Source organism: Hylobates moloch, unplaced genomic scaffold (genome assembly GCF_009828535.3).
Source record: "Hylobates moloch isolate HMO894 unplaced genomic scaffold, HMol_V3 SCAFFOLD_3, whole genome shotgun sequence".
Taxonomy (NCBI): Eukaryota; Metazoa; Chordata; class Mammalia; order Primates; family Hylobatidae; genus Hylobates; species Hylobates moloch.
The window spans coordinates 84,207,479-84,234,829 of record NW_026652278.1 but is presented as its reverse complement, the minus strand read 5'-3'; the positions used below and the strand labels follow the sequence as shown (position 1 = coordinate 84,234,829).

General features: G+C 38.3%; 1 protein-coding gene across 8 annotated transcripts in view; it reads right to left on the bottom strand.

Moving 5' to 3' along the window:
• Positions 1-27,351, bottom strand: part of ZFAND4 (zinc finger AN1-type containing 4) — a 156,886-nt gene that overhangs the window by 95,841 nt on the left and 33,694 nt on the right. For 6 of the 8 annotated variants that reach the window (XR_009212850.1, XM_058436502.1, XM_032142553.2 and 3 more), the window contains 3 exons: positions 21,235-21,382; positions 6,508-7,662; positions 5,144-5,198 (listed from right to left, as the gene is read on the bottom strand). Coding sequence is in view for 7 of the 8 variants with exons in the window: in XM_058436502.1 (XP_058292485.1) it covers positions 5,144-5,198; positions 6,508-7,662; positions 21,235-21,382 (1,358 nt within the window). In the remaining variant the exon portion in view is untranslated. Of the gene's footprint in view, positions 1-5,143; positions 5,221-6,507; positions 7,663-21,234; positions 21,383-27,351 lie in introns of all 8 variants that reach the window. The other 2 variants (XM_058436504.1, XM_058436506.1) reach the window with 2 other exon arrangements.

Here is a 27,351-nt window from a genome sequence, read left to right as displayed (position 1 = left end):
GCCCATAGTTGATAAAGTAACAGTACAAGTACACATGTGCTTGGTGTCACACAAAGGCTAAGAAGCAAGAGGCAAAGAAAGAATGCAAGAACAAGTGGAAGGAGTGAGGAAAAATTGGTAGTGTCAATGGTGCTGGGACCTTTTCTCCACTACTGAAAAAGGTTTAGGAGGCCTAAGCTTGGTATTTATTTGGCAGCTAAAAGTCTGGAATTTCTTAAAGGGTTCAAAAAATTGGATTTACAATTAATTGGTTCTATGTCTTTTTTTGTGTGTGTCACAACAGAGATTAGGTAATTTGTACACAAGCCCAGCAAAATTAAATCTTCTTTATTACCAGTCTAAAATACACTCCCAGATCTTGCCAAAACTAGAAACAGAATTTGAAACAACTGAGTGACTCCTAATGGTGCCTGGGTACCAACTCAGTTAATAAACGTTTTCTTTCTCAAGTGCACTTAGAGATACCAAGAACATCTCACAAAGGTGAGGGAGTAATTCCATTATTTAAAATATTTTTTAAAAGATATTTACTTGCACTTGCACAGGACACCAAAGAAAGGCATATATTACAAGATGTCCAATGGAAGTTAATCTACTCGAAACTATCTTTAAAATTCAGGCTTAGGATATTCTTCCTTAAACAATGGTGGAAGAATCTCTGATGATAATTTAATTCACTGTAGTCACATTTTCATTTTTTTTCTTTTCTTAGGGGATGCTTAACTCGATATTCTCCATACTTTTTTTCATTCAAGAACTCCTGTAAGGCTGGGCACGGTGGCTCACACCTGTAATCCTAGCACTTTGGGAGGCCAAGGTGGGCGAATCACCTGAGGTCAGGAGTTTGAGACCAGTCAGGCCAACATGGTAAAACCCCGTCTCTACTAAAAATACAAAAATTAGCTGGGCATGGGAGCACGCGCCTGTAGTCCCAGCTACTCAGGAGGCTGAAGCAGAAGAATCACTTCAACCCGGAGGAAGAGGTTGCAGTGAGCTGCGATCGTGCCACTGCACTTCAGCCTAACCAGGCAACAGGGCGAGACTCTGTCTAAAAAAAAAAAGAACTCTTGCGAATGTGTAGAGACAGAGAATACATCAGTGACAGTAATGAGGCAGCACAAAAATATAAGTGCAGTACTCTGTGAGAGCAGCTTCCATACATCCTTCTACCATTCAGAGAAAACTATTAGTCAACTACTGTGTGCTAGGAACCATCACTAAACATACTGATTTATAGTGGGGACTATAAACAGGAAAAATCTAAATACCTTGGACTGGCATTTAAGGTATTATTATGTCCAATATAATGCCTAACTATCCAGAGACACTGTAATTTACCATGTCATACCTACCCTGAAGGATGTACCAAGTCCTTCCACATCTGCAATCTCTTCTAAAATAAACTCTACCTTGTCAACCCAGTAGAATTTGACTTATCCTGTAAGACATCATCAATTATCAACTCCTCTTTGAAGCCTTCTCTCAAATGTGTACTGAATAGATGAATAAAGAAAAAAACCCATAAAACCATATTGATGGGAAGAGTTGCTTTTCAGAACAAGATGAAAGGTACTTGAGGTAATTCACTTGTTTGCCATTTGCTAGTCTCATATTTGATCTAACATCCAACAGGATCTACAAAAATTGACCCAACAGAAAGGCAGCAAAAAGTAATAAATTAGTGTTCCAAACGCAAGGTTGGTAGTCGTCTGCCTAAAATCAATGGCTAAAACTATAATAATGGATACAGTTTCCAAGGGAAACCTTATAGTGAAAATAGAATACCAATGGAGGAATCTAGGAAGTCAATTAAATGAAACTTGCATCAAAATATTGTATACAGACTCTTCTAGATAATTCAGAATGATAGTTATTACGGTGAGAGAAAAATGGAAGCAAGTTACACAGCTCTACTGCAGCTAGCAGCTGATACTTCAAATCTAAATGAAATCAAACAAAAAAGGCATATATCTGGGGACAAGCAGAGGGCTGGTTAAAAAAAAAAGACAGAAGAAAACTGAGGTTAAGGCCGGGCGCCGCGGCTCACGCCTGTAATCCCAGCACTTTGGGAGGCTGAGGTGGGCAGATCGCGAGGTCAGGAGATCGAGACCATCCTGGCTAACACAGTGAAACCCCATCTCTACTAAAAATACAAAAAATTAGCTGGGCGCGGTGGTGGGCACCTGTAGTCCCAGCTGCTCGGGAGGCTGAGGCAGGGGAATGGTGTGAACCTGGGAGGCGGAGCTTGCAGTGAGCCGAGATTGTGCTACTGCACTCCAGCCTGGGAGACAGAGTGAGACTCCATCTCACAAAAAAAAAAAAAAAAAGAAAAGAAAAAAAAAACTGAGGTTAAAAAAAGATTAAAACAAAAGTAAAAATTTATAACAATGTGATAGCCTGGAATTTAAAAAAAAAACTATTTCAAGAATGAAGGACACAAAAATCAAGTAAGATAAAGATAGGGAGGCATCCACTGGATTTGAAATTATGGAGATCGTCAGTGACCACAGCAATAGCAGTTTCAGAACAGCAGCGAGACGTGAACCAGCACTGAAGACTGAACTAAAGCTGGGTGAGTGGATGGGTGCAATGCAAATTTCCAAGAAGATTATCTGTGCGTTAGGGCAGGACAGAGTTATGTGTCAATGAAAAACAACAACTATAACATTAAAAGTCAATAAATTACAGTAATAAAAACAATGTGATACTGGCATAAAACAGACACATAGACCAATGAGTAGACAGTCCAGAAACAAATCCTCGTATACATGATCAAATGACTTTCAACACGGGTGCCAAGACCATTCAGTGAGGAAGGATAGTGTTTCAACAAAAGTTAATAAGAAAATGGGATGTTCACATGCAAAAGAATGAAGTGGAACCCTTACCTTACACTCTATATTAACTCAAAATGGATCAAAGACCTAAACATAAGATCTAAAACTATAAAACTTCTAGAAGATAGGGGAAAAGCTTCATATTGGATTTGGTGGTGATTTCTTGGATATGACACCAAAGGCACAGGTAACAAAAGGAGAAAATAGACAAACCGGATTTCCTAATGTGTCAGGCATCGGATTTCCTAATGTGCCAGGCATTCTGGACTTTCCAGTGATACCACTGAGATGGCACCTGTCAAAAGAGCAGTGGTTCCATTTCTAGTTTGTGGATCTTCAGATAAATTCTGCCATTTTCATTTCACTTCCTGAAAGTCAGGGTCAGCTTGTGAAAAGTTGTTACACAACATGCTAAATGTGAAATGTCAACCCTCACTCTAAACTTTCCCCGTTCAGAACATCAGATACTTCACTGGGTTTTATAGTGGCTTTCTGATTTTTGGTAGTCCGTTGAAGAAGGGAGTTTGAAAGTTGTTGTATACTGTTAACGATTGTCTGTCCACGTACTGCCTGAAATACCACGATTGTTTATGGAAAGTATCTTTAATAAAGCCAGATACGGTTTGGCTTGAGGGAAAAAAAAAAACATGAAAAGACATTTCTCCAAAGAAGATCTACAAACGGCCAATAAGCACATGAAACTACTCATCAGGAAATCAACTTCACTAACTAGGGAATCAATAATCAGTAACACTAATCATCACAGATATGCAAATCAAAACCATAGTGACATCACCTCACACCCATTAGGACGGCTACTAGCGAAAACATAGGAAAATAACAAGTGTTGCCCAGGATGTGGAGAAATTGGAATCCTTTTGCACTGTTGATGGAATGAAACATGGTACAACAACTGTGGAAAACAATATGATGGTTCCTCAAAAAATTAAAAATAGAAATACCTTCTGATCGCGCAATTTCATTTCTGGGTATATATTCTAAAGAATTGAAAGTAGTGTCTCAAAGACATAGATGTACACCCATGTTCACAGCACCATTATTCACAATAGCTAAAACATGGCAACAATACAACTGTCTATTAACGGATGAATGGATAAGCAAAATGTGGTGTGTGTGTATGTGTATACTGTGTGTGTGTGTGTACACACACACACGCACGCACAATAGAGTATCAGCCCCAAAAAGAAAATAATTTCTGATATATGCTACTACATGGGTAAACCTTGAGGACATTCTGATAAGTGAAATAAGCCAGTCATAAAAAGACAAATACTGCTTGATTCCACTTACATGAGGTACTTAGAGTACCTAAAAAATCACTGAATTAGGAAATGAAATGGTGGTTGCCAGGGTGGTGGGTGGGGGAAGAGTGTTTCAGTTTTGTAAGATGAAAAGTGTTCTAGAGAAAGATGGTGGTGATGGATCCCCAACAATGTGAAAGTCACTGAACTTTATACTTAAAAATGGCTATGACAGTAAAATTTATGTTATGTTTATTTTACCACAGTACAAAATAATTGAAAAAATATGCAAATAGATTATGACTTTATAACCTTGGGCCTTACATAGGAATGAAAAACCCTAAATGTCTTCAATAAAAACATAAAACCCACATGACAACCATAACAAATATCTTTTAAAACCTTGGGGCTACAAAGGTGGCACATCTTTGGTAACGAGTTTCCCATCCCTAGTTTGGGTATTAAAACATTTAAAAAGATGGCTTCCTTCCTCCTTGAAAATAATGACTGGCCGGTGCATCTTTAATGTGTTACTATACTGGTAGAAAGAAGTGCTAATGTTATAGTCACTTCCACTACTAGGCCTTGGAAAGGGCTGGCCCTACAGACTGTCCCTTTCTTTTATCCAGAAATGATCAGTTCATCAAAAAGAGATTCTTACCACCACCTCTGACGTTTGGCCATGATGTTGAAAGACATCTTTCTAGGATAATTCTTCAAAACCCACATGGCTCTAGAGTGGCCAGCAACAAGGGGGCTGGGACCTATGTGTTCATTCTTCAATAATCTTGTGGGTTTTTTTGACATAGATAACACCTCTTCGAAGATAATATATTTCAATTTCAATTTTTGTTTTATTCTTTATATATGTCCTACAGTCCGTTCTCATAATTATTTTCTTAATTGGAAAAAACATTGAGAGACAGAATTTACTCTGTACATGCCAAAGAGAAAGTTCTTCCCATTTCTCTTTGAAAATTCAACCAGATGCATAATTATGTAATTATCAGCCTTATATTGTTTTCAAAATTATCTGTAGCTTACCTATGCTTTTCCCTGCTGCTGCATTATTTCCATTCATTCCAACACCATGGGTAGACTACAATTAAAACACAAAGCATCTATATAGGTGAGTCAATGAAGAATAGAAATGATCAACAAACATGAAATACTTGTATTTTATCACTAAGATGCCGTTGGACTTTCATTTTAAATTATTTAATCCAATTTTTGTTTAATTAAATTAACTCGGAACCTGATTCCACATCTAGCAATATCGTGCTTATTATTTATCTTTAAGAGGGTAAACTTTGCCGGGTACTGACTCATGCCAGTAATCTCAGCACTTTAGGAGGCTGAGGTGAGAGGATTGCTTGAGCCTGGGACATCGTGGCTGCAGTGAGCTGTGATTGCACCACTGTGTTCCAGGAGTTTGAGAGCAGCCTGGGCAACATGGTGAAACCCCATCTCTACAAAGAATATAAAAGTTAGCCAGGCATGGTGGCATGTGCCTGTAGTCCCAGTGACTCAAGAGACTGAGGTGGGAGGATTGCTTGAGCCCTGGCGGTCAAGGCTGCAGTAAACCATGATTATGCCACTGTGCTCCAGCCTGGGTGACAGAGTGAGACCCTGTCTCAAAAAAAAAAAAAAGGCCAGGCGCAGTGGCTCACGCCTGCAATCCCAGCACTTTGGGAGGCCGAGGCGGGTGGATCACGAGGTCAGGAGATTGAGACCATCCTGGCTAACACGGTGAAACTCCGTCTCTACTAAAAATACAAAAAAATTTAGCCAGGCGCGGTGGCGGGTGCCCGTAGTCCCAGCTACTTGGGAGATTGAGGCAGGAGAATGGCGTGAACCTGGGAGGCAGAGCTTGCAGTGAGCCAAGATAGCACCATTGCACTCCAGCCTAGGTGAAAGAGCGAGACTCTGTCTCAAAAAAAAAAAAAAAAAGGGAGAGAGAGAGTAAAATTTGATGACTCAAATAAAAAGTTCTTACTTGGGATAGAAAAAACATTAAAAATATTTAGCATTTAAAAATACATATTTTTAATATGTATTTAAAAATACGGGTGTATTGGCATGTCCCTATATTCCCAGCTACTCAGGAGGCTAAGGCAGGAGGATTGCTTGAGCCTAGGAGTTCGAGGAGTTCAACATATACATACATATCTGATAAACTGTTTACATTAACTTACGTTCAAATTACTGTTCTCATTTCAGGACTAAAACAGCATTCAAAATTCAACTACCAAGAAGATTTTATACAAACTAAATAAACATTTTCAGATAAACTTATGAAAATAATCTAATCTTAGCCTTCCTTATTTATGCAAACAAAAACCAAACTTTAAGTAAGTTGAATCACTACAAGGATAACTACTAGAGCATGTTGAAAGGAAAATACTAACCAAAAAAACTCCTGTATGTTCTAACTGGGGAGAACTTTTCCTAAAGTTTTCTTCCTGAAAATGCTGGAGGTTTGTAGACAGCCCAGTTCCAGAGTTCTGAAGCCTGCCTGCCCCACGTGTGCTCTGTAATCTATTTCTGCTTGTGCTCCGGGCCAGTGAGGCAAGAAAACTGATATTATTTACACGACCAACAGGCTCTTTGGAAGCCTTGTTAGCCATTTCTGTGATATCCCGAGCCTCAACTTTGGAAATAACATCAGATCTTTTCCCAGGTGAATCAACTTTAACACCTTGAAAGCAAGTAGTCCTAGAGAAAGAAGAATCAGTTATGTTTCGAACATCCAGTGACTGAGAAGAAGAAGGCTGTAGCTTCCCAAACTCAAAACATTTGGACTGTCTCTCTGGTTTCACCAGAGAATTATGTAGCGACATTGGTGCAGAACAGTGAAGAGGTGACAAGAGTCTATTCTTGTGAGGACTTAATTCCCGGTAGTTAAGAACTGAAGTCTCTACTGATTCCCCATTCAGCACTCCTGCAACATGCTTGAGATGCTGGTCTGCAGCTTTCAACCCTTTGTCAGCATTAGTGAGTAACAACTCCGGATTCACTTTGCATGCACCTTCTAAGCCGCTGCTCTGTTCATCAGCATTTCCTTCTGCAAATGAAGCCAGTGAGTCCACTTCAGGTAGAAGTGATTCTTCAGTTACACATTCTTCTGAAGGTAAGACAGTGTCCTTATTACTAGATGGCAAGTTTCCTAAAAAATGTTTTGTTTGCCTAGGCAGGGATGATCCAAGATGGAGAACAGAGTCAGCAAGCTCCTGGTCATTTCCCAACTCCAAATGGGGTATCTGAGGAGGTAGTTTGACGTTGCTACTGGAGTGAGACAGTGTGTTATTCTCCCAGCTATTACCTTCCTTAAGAAATTCACCAGTGATAGAAGATATGGATCTCTCAGCAGAGAGTTGAGTTGCCAAACTTGAAATTCCATTCCTGGAGATTTCGGGCAGATATGCATTCCCAAAAGCAGGTAAACAAGATTGACCAATGTTGGGGAGGACCCTTAACAATCGGTGGCAAGATGGTGCAGTGGAACCACTAGAAGGTCGAGGAGCTATAGGTGGGTGAGGTTTTATCTTGACAGTTTTCTTAGGCTAAAAGGAATGAATATACAGTTTCTTTACACAGTCGTTTTCTCTGCCCATTAACAAAAATTAGCGAAGGAAGAAAATGTTACTTACCGTAACATACTAGCATTTTTACTATCTCAATTTAAAATGTTTAAGAAGAATAAAATCTTAAGATTATGATAGAGAAGATGCTATTTTCCTTCACTGAGTATATTTTTCTGGGAATATTAAAGAAAAATAATTTTGTTTTATTTCCTTACTGTTGTTTCTCAGAGTTTTACTACAAAGAAAATAACTGATTATATTAGATATGACATTGCTGACCTATTTTAGATCTCCAACAATTTTTCCTACTATGTTGAATAAATGTTTCATTGGACTGGTACACAGAAAAAAAGTTATCAACCCTAAAAAAAAAAAAAAAAAAGAGTTAAAAGGGCTAAACTGCTATCCTTGAAAAGACTTGCTGGCAACACTGGCCTTTGGCTGGCTTTTGGGAACATCTATTTCAGGAGGTTCAGGAGGGTTCCCATGAACCTAACTGATAAGAGTGGCTCATTGTGCCAAACTATTTATGCAATAATACAGTTCATGCTGAACACTTGCTTTCCTTTTGGGAGTCTGAACTGCAAACGCTAGGCAGAGGGTGCCTACAACGAAGAGGCCCAGTAAAATCCCTGGGCACAGAGTCTCTAATGAGCCTCCCTGGTAAACAACATTTCACATATGTTGTTACGACTCATTGATAGAGGACTAAGCACGTCTCATGAGACTCCACTGAAAGAGGACTCTAGGAAGCTTGCACTTGGTTTCCTCCAAACGTGGCTCTGTGCACCTTTTACTTTTGCTGATTTTGCCTTGTATCTTTTTGCTGTAATAAGTACAACTATATACAACAACATACTACAGCCCTGTGAATCTTCCTAGTAAACCATCACACCTGGGGTGGTCTTGGTGCCCTCTGGCACAGTAGATTTTAATAAAAGTACCATAAAAATTCAAGATCTTATGAATAAAGTTGAGAATGAAACATAAGAAATCTTAGCTCTTAAAAATAAACAAAAATGGGCCGGGCGCGGTGGCTCACGCTTGTAATCCCAGCACTTTGGGAGGCCGAGGCGGGCGGATCACGAGGTCAGGAGATCGAGACCACAGTGAAACCCCGTCTCTACTAAAAATACAAAAAAATTAGCCAGGCGTGGTGGTGGGCGCCTGTAGTCTCAGCTACTCGGAGAGGCTGAGGCAGGAGAACGGCGTGAACCCGGGAGGCGGAGCTTGCAGTGAGCCGAGATCGCGCCACTGCACTCCAGCATGGGTGACAGAACGAGACGCCGTCTCAAAAAAAATAAAAATAAAAAAAATAAGCAAAAATGGTAGCAAGCAGGCATGAGGATGGGATGGAATGTCTTATGACATACCAATGCTCCCACTTACAGAAAATATAAAATACATGAAAATATAAGAAAATCTGGATAATTCAGTGGATACCAACCGAGGCAAGAAAAATTAGAGGAGCTAAGAAGGAAGAACCTTGGAAAGATGAGCTGGCTCCTATAGATGCTTTTATCCTAGAGACAGAGTTGTCGCCTAGGCTGGAGTGCAATGTCACAATCTCGGGCCTCTGCCTCCTGGGTTCAAGCAATTCTCCTGCCTCAGCCTCCTGAGTAGCTGGGATTACAGGCACCCGCCACCATGTCCAGCTAATTTTTGTATTTTTAGTAGAGATGGGGTTTCTCTATGTTGGCCAGGCTGGTCTCGAACCCCTGACCTCAGGTGATTCACCCATCTTGGCCTCCCAAAGTGCTGGGATTACAGGTGTGAGCCACCACGCCTGGCCCAATCTGCAATTCTTTATCCAGCAAAAAATTCTTCAAAAATGAAGGATATGACTTCTGGGCTGTCAAAATTAATGACAGCTGCCTAAAACTGAATTTCTCCATGCTCCAGAAAAACTACACAGATCCACAACATACACAAATAAAATCACTCATAACCCATGCATCAGAAAAACTGGGAGACATATAATATGAACTTCAAAATATTCCCCAATCCAAGAAACTCATCTGCAAAGCCTATGCCTGTGGTGAGAGACAGGCAAAAGTATGGAGCTTCACCAAGAAAAAAAAAAAAAGAAAGGGAAAAAAATAAAGAAAGAAAAGGAGAGGTTTGCATAACCTACAGCTGATGGAACAAAGAAAAATCCACAAAAGACAAAATCCCACTTGATTATGAAGATACTAAAAATAGGTCTAAGATATGAGATATCAAACACAGGCTACTGAGAAATTAAAAGGAAGTGACTTTATTTTTATGTGTATTTTTTGAGACAGGGTCTGGCTCTGCTACCCAGGCTAGAGTGCAGTGGTACAATAATGGCTCACTGCAGCCTCACCCTCCCAGGGTCAATCGATCCTCCAAGCAGCTGGGACTACAGACACATCACCATGCCCAGCTAAGTTTTATATTTTTTGTAGAGATGGGGTCTCCCTATGTTGACAGTGATCCTCCCACCTCGGCCTCCCAAAGTTCTGGGATTGTAGGCATGAGCCACCACACTGGGCATTAAAGTTGTTCAGGATAAAGGAGGTAGCTTCAAGAAGACATCACTTTTTGGAGGGAGAAGGGGTAAACTGAAAGGAAAAGGCACCCATTGAGACTTTGATAGTAAAAGTAAAGAAAGAAGCAGGAAAGGGAAAGTAAGGATCCTACAAAAACAATAGTGAATCACAAATCAGAAAACATACTGACACTGCCCTCCAGTAAGAGTGTCATTGATTTGAGCCAGGCATGGTGGCTCACAACTATAATCCCAGCACTTTGGGAGGCCAAGGTGGGAAGATTGCTTGAGTTCAGGAGTTCGAGACCAGTCTGGAAAACATGAGAAAAACCCATCTCTATCAATAATACAAAAAAATAAGCTGGGCATGGTGGCAGGAGCCTGTGGTCCCAGCTACTTGGGAGGCTGAGGTGGGAGGATCGCTTGAGCTCAGGAGGCAGAGGTTGCAGTGAGTCAAGATCATGCCACTACACCCCAGCCTGGGTGATAGAGCAAGACTCCACCTCAAAAAATAAAAATAAATTAATTTTTAAAATAACAAATAAAAAAGTGTGTCATTGATTTTAAAAACCTGCATTTCACTACACCAAAGGAAGAGGATGCTCTTGAAATAAGAAACTTACTTCCCTACACAAAATCCTCGCTTCTGTGTATTAATATATAACTGTTAATACTCATCTAAGTAAATAAAATTATGGAAAATACAATTAGAAAATAAATAGAAAAAAGCAGACCAAATCCATGTAAAGCTGCTATAAAAATAAAACAGAAAATGAGAATCAGAACATTTTATTTTAGCTAATGAAAATCCTCCCTAAAACAATGAAACAAAAGAAAACTCCATCACAATACCCCAACTTAAATTATCTTTTAGTATTTGCAGATATTTTTAAAAATCTCATCAAATCATAAATGCAAAAACTCAAGGCAGAATGGATAAAAGTAATAGGAGGATATGAAATGAAAGCTGAGCAAACCCAGAAGTACTCTGCAGAAAACAAAATCATCTCAGAAATGAAGACTAAATTACAAGGTGCCCACAGGAGACTAAAATTCTACTTAATATTTAATAAAGAATACTGAGAAAAGGTATAGGCCGGATGCGGTGGATCACGCCTGTAATCCCAGCACTTTGGGAGGCCGAAGTGGGCAGATCACGAGGTCAGGAGATCGAGACCATCCTGGCTAACAGGGTGAAATCCCGTCTCTACTAAAAATATAAAAAAATTAGCCGGGCGTGGTGGCAGGCGCCTGTAGTCCCAGCTTGGGAGGCTGAGGCAGGAGAATGGCATGAACCTGGAAGGCAAAGCTTGCAGTGAGCCAAGATCGCACCACTGCACTCCAGCCTGGGCGTCAGAGCAAGACTCCATCTCAAAAAAAAAAAAAAAATACTGAGGAAAGGTATGAAAACAGCCAAAAGAATAAAAATAAAATAAAGAACCTAAAAGGATAAGAGAGAAGGTGGTTGTACATTAGACAAAGAAGTTCTAACGGCAGGGTGGGTATCTCATGCCGCTGAGGTAGGAGGGTCACTTGAGCCCAAGAGTTCGAGGCTGCAGTGAGCTCAGGCTATGGCACTCTAGCCTGGGTAGACCTGCAAGACCCTGTCTTTAAAAAAAAAAAAAAAAAAAAAAAAAAGACAACGACGATGTTCTAACTTATGTATAAAATAAGCTCCAAAGGCCGGGCGCGGTGGCTCACGTCTGCAATCCCAGCACTTTGAAAGGCCGAGGCGGGCGGATCACCAGGTCAGGAGATCGAGACCATCCTGGCTAACACGGTGAAACCCTGTCTCTACTACAAGTACAAAAAATTAGCCGAGCGTGGTGGCAGGCACCTCTAGTCCAGCTACTCCAGAGGCTGAGGAGGGAGAATGGCGGGAACCTGGGAGGCGGAGCTTGCAGTGCACGGAGATGGTGCCACTGCACTCCAGCCTGGGCAACAGAGTGAGACTCCGTCTCAAAAAAAAAAAAAAGTTCCAAAAAAGAAAACAAACAAACAAAAAAACAAATAAAGTACTAAAAAAAAAAACAACATATAACTTCAAAGAAATCATCCTGAAATAAAAGACTTAAATCTTTATGTTAAAAAGGCTCAAGTGTATAGTGAAAATTGACCCTGAACAGTTAATTCCAAGATACATCCTAGTAAAACCATTACATTTAAAAGAAAAAAAAATCCTCATTTTCTCCAGACAAAAAACCCAAATCATTTACAGAGAAAAGAAAGATTGGTAATTAGATTTCTCAATGGCAATATAAAAAGCAAAACAACAGCAGAGCAACATTTTAGACAAACTCAAGGGAAAAGATGTGAACCAAACATTTTATATCCAGGCAAGCCATCATGTAAGGATTAAGGCTAATGCTTCTAGCATTAAAAAAAGATGAATATTTAAGGTTATGGATATCCCAATTACACTGATTTGGTGTTTACAAATTATATTCATGTATTAAATTATCACATGTACCCTGAAAATATATCTATTATGTATCAATGAAAATAGGAAAATACCAAAATAGAAGAAAAACCTACAATTGATATCATACATAATGGTAAAAACAAATAAAAATGTTAAGTCTAAAGAAAAGGGTTTGAACATCGAAAAATTCAAGAATTACTGTACCTACAAGCCTTTCTTGAGGACTTTAGATGAGCGTCTTCTAACCAAAATGTATGGGGAAACCTACAGCAAAAAGACTGATCATAAGAATGGAATACAATTGGCCGGGCATGGTGGCTCGTGCCTGTAATCCCAGCACTTTGGGAGGCCAAGGTGGGTGGGTCACAAGGTCAGGAGTTCGAGACCAGCCTGGCCAACATGGCAAAACCCCGTCTCTACTAAAGATACAAAACAAATTAGCTGGGCGTGGTGGCACACACCTGTAATCCTAGCTACTCAGGAGGCTGAGGCAGGAGAATCGCTTGAACCCAGGAGGCATAGGTTGCAGTGAGCCAAGATCGTGCCATTGCACTCCAACCTAGGCGACAGGGCAAGACTCCACCTCAAAATAAATAAATAAATAAATAAATAAAAAGGATGGAATATAATTAAAACTAAGAGTAGAAAGAAAAATGATTTGTAAAGGCTATGTTTTCCTTAAAAAAGTAGAAAAAAATTTTTAATGAGAGGATGAAGAGAGAAAAGAAAAAAATAAGTTCACTGATTTTCACTTAGTAATTAGGAGTCAAAGGATATTTAAAGCTGGCAAATAAAAGAGGAGAAGGTTAAATAAGGAAAAGGCAGATCAAGAACATGATAAATAGTATTAATGTAAAGTGAATCAATAAAACAAAATGCAAAAGCTTTCTGAAATACCAAAAACTACACACTTACACATTCATATATACAGATACACACAAAAGAAAGCATAGAGAAGGAAACTGTAAGTATAACAAAATAAGACATTTAAGACCAAATATGAAGTCATATCAATAAATATAAACGTGATTAAGTTACCTGTTTTAAAATTTCAAGCTGGCTCACAAAGCAAAAACCAACTCTATACTGTATATAAAGGAAATATGTAAAACAAAGTAACTTAAAAGTTAATAAATAGAGACATGGGAAAAGGTATACCAAGCAAATGAAACCAAGAAGATACCAGTAGGTATGGGCCTGATATCAGGCAAGGAAAATTCAAGGGGAAAGTCAGTGAATGCGATAGAGATGAAACATTTCACTACTTTTGTAACTAGCAACACAGTGAAAATATAAGTTATTAATATTTATGTGCCAAATTACACAACTACCACTTTCTTTTTTTTTTTTTTTTTGAGACGGAGTCTTGCTCTGTCCCCCAGGGTGGAGTGCAGTGGCGCGATCTCGGCTCACTGCAAGCTCCGCCTCCCGGGTTCACGCCATTCTCCTGCCTCAGCCTCCCGAGTAGCTGGGACTACAGGCGCCCGCCAACACGCCCGGCTAATTTTTTGTATTTTTAGTAGAGACGGGGTTTCACCGTGTTAGCCTGGATGGTCTCAATCTTCTGACCTCGTGATCCGCCCGCCTCGGCCTCCCAAAGTGCTGGGATTACAGGCTTGAGCCACCGCTCCCGGCCAACTACCACTTTCTTACAGCAAAAAGTATGGGAAATGAAAAGAGAAATACACCGAAACTTATGAATAATAGACCTTCATCTATTACTGTTCTCATTCTAAGACAGATCAAATTGACAAAAAAAAACTTTAATAAGGTCTATCTTATAAATATCTAGCAAACTTTTACCTTTTCGATAGAGAATAAACTGTCTTCTGAGGTACATATTCATGAAAAGTGCTATTAGATCCCAAAGAATAAAATGCTATAAAGTAGAAATACAAACAACATTCTCTGAGTTCCATGCAATAAAACTAGAAATTAAAAACAATGAAAAATCAAGCCCGGCATGGTGCTGCACACATAGTCCCAGCTATATGGGAGGCTGAAATGGGAAGATCCCTTGGTCCCAGGAGTTCAGTAACATAGTGAGACTCCCACCTCTAAAAAAAAGAAAAGAAAAGAAAAATAAAAACCGAAAAGCCTCTACCACCAGAACATTTTCAAAATATATTAAACTACTCTTGGACTAATGAGCAAATACCAACTAAAATTGCAAATTTTCTTTAAAAAAAAAAGAAAAAGAAACTACTACAAATTAACATTATGTGCCTTCTGATGTGTTGCACTGAGAAGAATAAATCATCTGTGTAGTATTCCTACCAAAAATGTTCAACTTCCATCTAATCATAATGAAACAGCCAAATCTCCAAATTGAAGAATATTTTACAAGACAACTGATCTATATTCTTCAGAAGTATTTTACACGCATGTCCAAATAAGGCTTAGAAACAGTTTTGTATAAAAGGAGACTATGAAAATATTACAACAAAATGCAATGCATTATTCTTGATTGGATCCCAGATCAAAAACAATATAAAATGCTATTACATACATTATTAAGACCTGGGAAATATGAATATAGATGACATAATGTGTATCAATCATAAATGATTATGGTAACTGTATCATAATAATGCAAAAGGTGGCCCTTATTCTTAGGGGATACATGATCAATAAAGTATTTAGGGGAAGTGTCATGATATCAAACTCACAAATAGATCAGCTAAAAAAAAATCCAAACAGAAAGCAAATGTAGGAAAATATTAATTGATGAATCTAGTCTTATAACATTTCTAAATAATTAAACATTTCTCAGCCAGGCACGGTGGCTCACGCCTGTAATCCCAGAACTTTGGGAGGTTGAGGCAGGCAGATCACAGGGTCAAGAGATCAAGACCATTCTGGCCAACATGGTGAAACCTCATCTCTATTAAAAATACAAAAATTAGTTGGGCATGGTGGTGCACACCTGTAGTCCCAGCTACTGCTACTTGGGAAGCTGAGGGAGGAGAATCGCTTGAACCTAGGAGGCGGAGGTTGCAGTGAGCCGAGACCATACCACTGCACTCCAGCCTGGGCAACAGCGAGACTCCATCTCAAAAAAAAAAAAAAAAAAAAAAAGAATTAAACATTTCTCAAAATTAAAAAGGTTAATTAGTTTTCAGACAAATGCTGAGAGAATTTATCATCAGGAATCCTAAATGAAAAGAAGTACTAGTACTAGAAGTCCTAGCTGGAGAAATCAGACAAGAGAAAGAAATAAAGGGCATACAAATTTGAAAGAAGGAAGTCAAATTATCCTTGATTGCAGGATATGAATATAATATGATCTTGTATTTGGAAAAACTGAAAGACTCCACCAAAAAATGATTAGAACTGATAAACACATTCAGTAAAGTTGCAGGATACAAAATCAACATACAAAACCCAGTAGCATTTCTATATACCAACAGTGAATAATCTAAAAAAAATCAAGAAAGTAATCTCATTTACAATAGCTACAAATAAAGTAAAATAAAATACCTAGGAATAAACTTATCTAAAGAAGTGAAAGATCTCTATAATGAAAGCTATAAAACATTGGATGACACAAAAAAATGAAAAAATATTCCATGTTCGTGAGTTGGAAGAATTAATATTGTTAAAATGTCCATACTGCCCAAAGCAATCTACAAATTCAACATAATCTCTATCAAAATACCAATGACATTTTTCACAGAAACAGAAAAAATAATCCTAAAATTTACATGGAACCACAAAAGACACAGAATAGTCAAAGCCATCTAAGCAAAAAAAAAAAAAAAAAAAAAAAAAACTGGAGGAATCACAATTATCTGACTTTAAATTATACTACAGAGCTACAGTAACCAAAACAGCACAGTACTGACATGAACATAGACAGCACAACCAATGGAACAGAATAGAGAACCCAGAAACAAGTCCACAGACCCACAGTGAACTTATTTTTGACAAAGGTGCCAAGAACATACACTGGGGAAAGGATAGTCTCTTCAATAAACAATGTTGGGAAAACTAGATCCACATGCAGAAGAATGAAATTAGACCCCTTATCTTTTACCATATACAAAAATAAATCTAAATGAACTAAAGACTTAACTCTAAGATCTGAAACTATGAAACTACTAAAAGAAAACACTGAAAGTAGGGTCTCAAAGACATATTTGCATACTTATGTTTGTAGCACTATTATTCACAGTAGCCAAAAGATGGGGGCAATCCAAGTGTACATTGAGGAATGAATGGATTTAAAAAGTGTGGTATATAGCCATACAATGAAATATTATCCAGCCTTAAAAAGGAAGGAAATTCTGACACATTATGACAATTTTACAAGATAAAAAACTTCTGGAGATTGGTTGCACAACAATGTGTTATACACTTAACATTACTGAACTGTTTGTACACTTAAGATGGTTAAGATAATTTTGTCATATGTATTTTACCACAAAAATAAAATTAAAAAAATTTTAATGGTAGAATCTAGATATTAGATAAATAAGTATTCATGGTAAAATTCTTTCAACCTTACTATATATTGGAAAAGAAAAATATAGATCAAAATTTCTCTCATGAACAAAATCGTAATGTAAAAATCCTAAAGAAAATATTAATAATTTAAATCTAAAGAAATGAAAAGGAAAATACATCACAACCAAGAATGGTTCATTCTAACAATGCAAGAATATTTCATATTTTTAAAAAATCAATTTATGACAATATCAGAATATTTTTATTCAGTGAAAAACTACCTATTTCTCTTTGGACTTCTTGACTATCAGTTACTTAGAAGTGTGTTATTTTCAAATATCAGAAAGTTTTCCACATATCTATTATTGATTTCTAATTTTATTCCATTATAACCAGAAAGCATTTTTGTATTATTTGGAATCTTTTATAATTTATTTGAAACTGGTCCAGGCGCAGTGCCTCATACCTGTAATCCCAGCACTTTGGGAGGCCAAGACAGGCGGATTGCTTGAGGTCAGGAGTTCAAGACCAACCTGACCAACATGGTGAAACCCCGTCTCTACTAAAAATACAAAAAATTAGCCAGGTATGGTGGCATGAGCCTGTCGTCCCAGCTACTCAGGAGGCTGAGGTAAGACAATTGCTTGAACCTGGGAGGCGGAGATTGTAGTGAGCCGAGATTGTGCCACTGAACTTCAGTCTAGGGGACACAGCAAGATTCTGTCTCAAAAAAAAAAAAAAGAAAATTGAACTTGTTTTATGGCACACAATATGGTTTACCCTGGTAAGTGTTCTACATACACTTAAAAAGAAATGTGTACTCTGCTGTTTTGGGTAGAGCATACTGTAAATGTCAGTTGGGTCAAGTAGGTTGATTAGTGTTCAAGTCTCCTAAATCCTTCACTGATTTCCTATCTGTTTCATCGATTTTTGAGAGTGGGATGTAGAAACCTTTCAACAAAAGTATTTGTTTATTTCTTTGTAGTTTTTGCTTCATGTATTTTGAAGTTCTATTATTAGGTGCATAAACATTTAGGACTATGAAGAAAGAATTTTTTTTCTTAATAGAGCTAGGTCAATTGTTCCCCATCAGGAAAAAAAAAAAAAAAAGATCTTCACCCCACTTTACATTATATCAAAAAAATTTCAGCTGGGCACGGTGGTTCACTTCTGTAATCCCAACACTTTGGGAGGCCAAGGTGGGAGGACTACCTGAGGTCAAGAGTTTGAGACCAGCCTGGCCAACATGGCAAAACCCCATCTCTACTAAAAATACAAAAATTAGCCGGGCATGGTGGCACATGCCTGTAGTCCCAGCTACTCAGGAGGCTGAGGCAGGAGAATTGCTTGAACCAAGGAGGTGGAGGTTGCAGTGGGCCAAGATTGTGCCACTGCAGACCACCCTGGAGACACAGCAAGACTCCGTCTCAAAAAAAAAAAAAAAAAATTTCAGCTGGACTAAACCTAAGTGAGAGAAAAACAATCATAAAGCTTTAAGACCTGTGGTAGGAAAATATTTCATCAAAAGATTATCAAAAGTGATAATCATAAAAGCAAGCTGGGCGCAGTGACTCATGCCTGTAATCCCAGCACTTTGGGAGGCCGAGGAGGGCGGATCACAAGGTCAGAAGTTCAAGACCAGCATGACCAACAAGGTGAAACCTCGTCTCTACTAAAAATACAAAAATTAGCCGGGTGTGGAGATGCACACCTGTAATCCCAGCTACTTGGGAGGCTGGGGCAGGAGAAACGCTTGAACCCAGGAGGCGGAGGTTGCAGTGAGCAGAGATCGCACCACTGCACTCCAGCCTGGGCAACAGGGTGAGACTCTGTCTCAAAAAAAAAAAAAAGCAAAACTGATAAATTAGAATACAATTAAAAACATTCACCAAAAGAGTAAGAAAGTAAAAGAACAAGCCACCATAGGGTGTTAGAAATATCTGCAACCCATATATCTGACAAAAGACTTGTATCCATAGTATATAAAGATGCCTAGAAATCAGTAAGCAAAAGGCAGAGAACTCAATTTAAAAACAAGCAAAAGACTTGAACAGGCACTTCACATAAAAAATGTATCTTAATGGTCAATAATCATATGAAAAGTCAGTATTATTCCTCATTAGAGAAATATAAATGAAAACCATTTACACAGTCACCAGAATGGTTAAAATTAAAAGGACTGACAATATCAAGTGTTGGCAAGAATGTGGCATAAACTAGAACTCTCACGTTGCTGGGAAGAGTGTAAATTGGTTCAAATGCTTGGCAAAATTGGCCAGGCGCAGTGGCTCACGTCTGTAATCCCAGCACTTTGGGAGGTCGAGGCAGTCGGATTACGAGGTCAGGAGATCGAGACCATCCTGGCTAATACAGTGAAACCCCGTCTCTACTAAAAACACACACACACACACAAATGAGCTGGGCGTGGTGGCGGGCGCCTGTGGTCCCAGCTACTCAGGAGGCTGAGGCAGGACAATGGCATGAACCTGGGAGGCGGAGCTTGCAGTGAGCCGAGATAGCACCTGGGCGACAGACCGAGACTCTGTCTCAAAAAAAAAAAACAAAAACAAAAACAAAAAAATGCTTGGCAAAATTGTTTGGCATAATACTAAAGTTAAACATATATCTTCCCTCTGACTCCAAAAGTCCATTGCAAGGTATATGCTCCAAAGAAACAAGTGCTATCGGCCGGGCGCGGTGGCTCACGCTTGTAATCCCAGCACGTTGGGAGGCCGAGGCGGGCGGATCACGAGGTCAGGAGATCGAGACCACGGTGAAACCCCGTCTCTACTAAAAATACAAAAAATTAGCCGGGCGTGGTGGCGAGCGCCTGTAGTCCCAGCTAGTCGGAGAGGCTGAGGCAGGAGAATGGCGTGAACCCGGGAGGCGGAGCTTGCAGTGAGCCGAGATTGCGCCACTGCACTCCAGCCTGGGCGACAGAGCGAGACTCCGTCTCAAAAAAAAAAAAAAGAAACAAGTGCTATGTCCACCAAAGAATGTATGAGAATATTCAAAGGAATTTTATTGATAAAAGCCAAAAGCTAGAGACAACTCAAATGTCCATCAAAAGGAAAAGAGAGAAGCAAATTGAGGTAAATCAATCACATAGTACAGTAGTACACAACAATAAAAAAGAATTAACTGATACATACAACCAAATGGATACATCAAACAAATATTTTTAACAAAAGAAACCAGGCCATATTCTCTACGATTCTATTTATATAAATTTCAGGAATAGGAAAAACATATTTATGGTAATAGATGTAAGAACAGTAGTTATTTCTGAGAGTAGGAAAAGGTAGGTATTAACTGGGAAATATTATGAGGTAACATTCTGGAGTGAAAGGTCCTATTTTAATTTGGGTTATGTCTACATGAGTGTATATAAATGTAAAAATTCATCAAGTAGTACATTAAAGATTTTTGAATTTTATTATATATGAAAAGGAACGGAGCCATTAATAGAGTAAAAAGGAAAGCAATAAAGTGGTAATATGAAACAAAGGACTTTTATCTAGAATATATATAAAACCCCAAAAAAAATCTGTAACAAAAAACATACAACCCAATAGAAAAATGGAAAAATATAGGTGTTTTATTAAAAAGGGTATCCAAATGCCCAATAAACATATGAAAGGTGCTCAGCCTTCCAGGTCTCATCAGAGAAATGCAATTAAAACCACAATGTGATGCCACTACAAACAAAGAAGAATTACAAAAATTACAAAGGACCATGCCAAATACTGGTAAGAATATGGGAAAATGGCAGCTCTCGTTCACTGTTGTAAAGAATGTAAATTGGTTCAATCACTTTGGAAAACTGACACTATCTACTAAATAGTAGATATCTTTATCCATAATAAATAAATATTAACATATTTTAAAAAGTAATTATTGCCAGATTAAGATTAAGCTCTCTTTTTTTATCCTTCTTAGACCCAGAATGATCTTTAAAATGATAAATTATGTTAAGTGCAGCATAATCCCTTCAGGTGTGCTTCTAATCTAAAAAATCCAATTTATCCCTTTTAGAAGTTTAACAAATGAGGCCAGTAACCTGAAATGAATAATACTTTATAATTTTTTCACGATGACCAACAGACCTCATTTATGAGTGCTCTGCAGGGGTAAGCTAGAGATAAGCCTGGCCAAATGCCAACAGCTTCACCTTTTTGCTGAGATTCATGTTCTTCATCTTAGCCTTCAGCAGCTTCATCTTATTCATAGTTATTGAATTTTCAATTATCTGTTGCCCAGAAGAAGAAGGCTCAGTTTCTTCATCCTCATCTGTATCCGAATTATACATAGAACCACCACTGCAAAGAAAACAGTAACTACTTGAAATTTTTCTGATACCTGCTCAGTGACTAAAAATGCTCTGTATGAAACAGCAATCTATAGAAGTTACTAATGATAAAACACTACATCCATTTTGTCAATGTCAATGTCAGGAAAATATATTTCAAAGAATGTACTTCTTAAAAGAAAAAATGAAATGGGAATAAATATTATGATCTAGGATTACTGAAAATCTAGTATAGCTGAGCTTCTCTGAATTCAGTATATCATAAATGAAGACATTTTGACACCTGCCATATCATTCCCAAAGAGGCAAAATCCATTTCCATGAGAATGTCTGATTTCATATTATCAGCCAAGGCTGATAATTGTGCAACCCAGACAACAGGCTGATGAGATTTCCATGAATCAGAATTTTTTAAAATTTGGCACGGGAGAGAAGTACAGATTTTTAGTCATCCTGAGGGAATTCTCACTAAAAAAAAAAAAAAAAAGAATTCATACACAGGTGTCATCAGAACATTTTCTATTCTTAAAGAGCAAAAAAATTTTTTTTTTCTTGAGACAGTCTCACTCTGTCACCAGGCTGGAGTGCAACGGCGCAATCTCGGCTCACTGCAACCTCTGCCTCCCAGGTTCAAGCGATTCTCCTGTCTCAGCCTCCCGAGTAGCTGGGACTACAGGTGTGTGCCACCACGCCTAGATAATTTTTTTGTATTTTTAGTAGAGACAGCGTTTCACTGTGTTAGCCAGGACGGTCTCAATCTCCTGACCTCGTGGTCCACCTACCTCGGCCTCCCAAAGTGCTGGGATTATAGGTGTGAGCCACCGTGCCCAGCCAATAAATTTTTTTAACTAGAGATAACTTCAAATTTTTCTAAGTGTGCTTGAAAATGTAAAAACCTAGAATAGCATAGATTTTAACAAGAAAAAACACATCCAGTCAAGTCATGATACAAGCTATTAAACAGGTTAAACATTTCAATTACTGATCAACCACAGTGACGTTATTCATATTTCAATGTAATTAATATTTGGAGCCCTTCCTCTTTGATTGCATAATATAATGATGTATCACATGATCCTCATATTTATACTTACATGTTTGTTTTGTCCCTTATTCCCCCACATGTAAGCAAGTTGAAAACAGATATTAGACTTTATCTTCTGAGTCTGCACCAGGCACAGCGCTTGGCACATAGCCAATAAATGTTTGATGAACTGAACACAAAGATTTTGAAATTTCATTTATTTTTTCTATAATGGGAAAATTAGAATGGCAAGGATTTGATAAAACACAAGCTTGGCACATTTGTAAAACGATTAAAATTTTAAATAAAATAAAATAAGAATACATACTAGTTTCTATGCAGATTTACTTATAGGAAAACTAGGTTATCTACACTATGGAAGTATGAGAAAAATTTCCTGTTTTATATGGTTGTAAGAAATGGAAACAATTTGGGATAGCCTTAATGGGGTATATTCCTTAATGTTTCTGAAGCACATATTATTGACACACAAGGGCAAAAAAGAGAGCAGACAGCCCCATTCCTAAATGTTATATGGTGCAATATGAAATGTTCTGAAACTGTGGGTTAATTACATGCACTACACACATGGGTAGCATCTGAAGGAAGAATGTAGGACTGGTCTCCACAACCAATTCAGTCTGTGATGCTTGACTTGTGACAGCCACAGTTACCTACTACAGCATGGCTACCACAGTATGATAACTGACACAAGTACAACACTGAAGTAATAACATTGCCTGCCATTTACTGAATGCCTGCTCTGCCAGGCACTTCTCACACATTATTCCTAATTCTCACAAAACGACATAAGGTAGATATTATAGCTGATTTTATTAATGAAGAAACTCCAGGTGAGAGAGGTTAAGTGATTTGGCTCAAGATCAGAAAGCTATAGACAGCAGACCTAAGATTCAAATCCCCCATGTGTCTGGTTCCTAAGCTGATTCTTCCTACTACTACTCATTGCTTTCCCAGGCACCAAATGACAGGACTTACTGCATCATGCTTGTGCACCCAAATGAGTGCCAGAACTTTTGCTGTGTGAAGGCTTTTGTCTCAAAGCCAACTATACAATACCTGAAGAACGGTGCATGAAGATTTTCGTCATGTCACCCTGTGGAGTTAGAAGGAATAACTCAAGTATACACTATTCTCAGTTACCTTGTAATATTTTAACCTTAAATACTTCTGAGTTACCCTGTGGCATTTTAAGTATCTTTACTGAATACTGAAAGAAGTTTCTGATTCAACATTACTGTCATGAAAAGACCTATTCTCTCATGGAATAGATACATATACATGCACACATACATACACACATATATATCTTATATACATATAATATGTAATATATATATATATATATATATAAAAGAACAATCAGCTGGGAGTGATGGCTCACGCCTGTAATCCCAGCACTTTGGGAGGCCGAGGCAGGTAGATCACCAGGTCAGGAGATCAAGACCATCCTGGCTAACACAGTGAAACCCTGTGTCTACTAAAAATACAAAAAATTCGCTGGGCATGGTGGCGGGCGCCTGTAGTCCCAGCTACTCAGGAGGCTGAGGCAGGAGAATGGCATGAACCCGGGAGGCAGAGCTTGCAGTGAGCCGACATTGTGCCAACGCACTCCAGCCTGGGCAACAGAGTGAGACTCCATCTCAAAAAAAAAAAAAAAGAACAATCATGATAAATCACTGGACTCATTTTAGAGTATAAAAACACTTTTAAATTCACCTTTTTTTCAAAGAACCACATTATTGTGTTTTCTCTCATGAAGTATAGATTCATGAGATGAGTTAGAACCCAATCACAAATTTTTTTCTGATGAAAAAATGTAACTAGGTTAACATAGTAATTTATAAATTTAATCCGAAATGACTTTCTTTATATTTAAATATAAATATAACATTTCCTTGAATTTCTAAAAATTTTTTTAGTACTATATGTAATTTCTCGAAATTTTTTTTTTTTTTTTTTGAGACAGAGTTTCACTCTTGTTGCCCAGGCTGGAGTGCAATGGCGCGATCTTGGCTCACCACAACCTCCACTTCCTGGGTTCAAGCTATTCTCCTGCCTCAGCCTCCCTAGTAGCTGGATTACAGGCATGCACCACCACGCCCGGCTAATTTTGTATTTTTAGTAGAGATGGGGTTTCTCCATGTTGGTCAGACTGGTCTCAAACTCCCGACCTCAGGTGATCCGCCTGCCTCCACCTCCCAAAGTGCTGGGATTACAGGCATGAGCCACCACGCCCAGCCTCAAATCTTTTGATTTAATGATATGATTAAAGGATATAAGATGGGCAAATGTAATATTATTCAAACATGAAATCTGTACATCGCAAAGCCAAGACCTCATTTAACTTTCACAGTTTACCATTAAGTCTTACAATGTCTCCTTATCTATCTTTCTGCTTAAAAAATCCCAGGCTGGGCGCAGTGGCTCACGCCTGTAATCCCAGCACTTTGGGAGGCCGGGGTGGGCGGATCACCAGGATGGGAGATTGAGACCATCCTGGCTAACATGGTGAAACCCCGTCTCTACTAAAAATACAAAAAACTTAGCCAGGCATGGTAGCATGTGCCTGTGGTCCCAGCTACTTGGGAGGCTGAAGCAGGAGAATCGCTTGAATCTGGGAGGCGGAGGTTGCAGTGAGCCAAGATGTGCCACTGCACTCCAGCCTGGGTGACAGAGCAAGACTCCATCTCAAAAAAAAAAAAAAAAAAAAAAATCCCAGTAAGGTGGCATGATCCACTAAAAAGATTTGAGACTAAAAAACGACTGATGTTGCATTTTCTATCAGAATGAAACAAATTAACACTCAGTTCTCCCTCTTTCTTTTTAGAGTGGGAGCCAGCAAACCATGGTCATGGGTCAAATCTGCCCCACCACCTATTTCTATTTCTGTGTGGCCCATGAGCTAAGAATGGTTTATGAACTTTAATTAGTTGAAAAAACTCAAAAATAATGGTATTTCATAACAAATGAAAATTAAATAAAATTCAAATTTGTGTCCACAAATAAAGTTTTATTGGAACACAGCCACATTCACCCAATCATGTATTACAAATGGCTGCTTTTGCCTACAATGGCAGAGTTGAGTAGCTGTCACAGAGTTTATGTGGCTCTCTCGTTGCTCTACACTGTGATATGGGAAACTACAAATCACAGTAACATAGTCATAATTCAACAGTATTTTGACTGCCATGTATATTGCTATTCTGTGACTTTTTTTTATTACTAGTGTATACCCAACCTTGTCAAACAAGAAAAGTAGACTTCAAATGTTGCCATATTAAGGTATCGTAGAGTGGATTATTTGTTAGCAATTAGATAGCAAAGCATGATGCTTATAATGCAGTGACACTATAGCTATGCTAAAGGAAAACAGCATAAATAGACATTACCAGGCTAGGCATTCATCACAATATTCCCAACTTTCAGGAAAGCAACAGTCAGAAAAACTAGAAAATTTACAACAGAATATCTCATCACAGCAGAATTTCTTTACACAAATAAAAAATGAAAATGAAGCTATAACCAAAGAAGTTTCTGAATGTTTATATCTGCTAGCCAAGCAAGGAAAGCTACTTATCAATAGTGAATTAATTCACTATTGATCACAGCAGTTGAGGAAGTATGTCCTGAGAAAATAAACTTGTTTAAAAATTACTTTTCCAGCAGGGACAATTTCTCAAAAAGTTGACAGCATTGGAAGCAACATCAACAGTTGATTAAAAAATAAGGTAAACGACTAAGTCATTTACCTTGTTTTTTGGTAAGCTGACATATATTACCCATACTGCTCTGTGTTACTGTTTATTGAGGGCGTCAATACCAAGTTTGAAGTAACTGAAGAGTTGGCTCCTATGAATAGTCTGCATGAAGCTACTACAGGTGAGAATATTTTCAAATAAATTGCTAAATACTAATTTAGAACAACTTTAAGTGAACTCTGCTATAACTGATGGGGTGATGTGTGGAACGTAGTTGGACAAATTTATAGAGTTAGTGAACATGTAAGGTCTTTTTTTTTTTTTTGTCTTTTTGAGAGGGGGTCTCACTCTGTCACCCAGGCTGGAGTGCAGTGATGTGATCTCGGCTCACTGCAACCTCCACCTCCTGCGCTCAAGCAATCCTCCCACCACAGCCTCCGAAGTAGCTGGGACTACAGGTGTGCGCCACCAGGCCCAGCTAATTTTTTTCCAGATGGAGTTTCACTGTGTTGCCCGGACTTGTCTCAAACCCCTGGACTCAAGAGATTCGCCCACCTTCCAAAAGTGCTGGGATTACAGGTGTGAGCCACCATGCCCTTTAAACATGTAAGGTCTTTAAAGTCTATAGTTATTCATTGTATTATTCATCAGCAGGTATTTCATGATAAATATCTGAATCTATCCTGTGTTACTAAACCAGCAGTGTTAATGGTAAACTTCAATTGTTTCATAGACTTATCCATCATCAGTTTGGCGGCTTAGTGGTAATGAAGTTTTATTATGTTTTTTTTAGCTCAGGAACTCTGAATGAGAAGAACTGGCCTTAACTACGATTACAAACACTTTTTAAATTTTTAAATTGCCTTTGGAAATTAATTTTTACTGTGGACTTCATAATGTTTCGTAATGAATTTAACCTAAAATTACAAAATAAAACAATGTTTATATGTGAAACATACACTGCAATAATGTCATGTTAACAACAACTAGTGTTTGAATTGCATGTAATAGCAAGCTGCAATCATTCCCATGCTTTCAAAAGGTGAAATTTCCCACAGAAATTTGCAGCAGATCTATTTCTGAGCTCAAACTATAGGTCTAGCAGTGTTTTTATACCTCACTGCAATTTCCAAAAAATGTCTTATTTCAAAATTCATTTAAATGTGCAACTGAGGAGCTTCCAAGGCAAACAGCAAGAGAAGATCTGATAGAATTTTATAAATGCCTTACAAA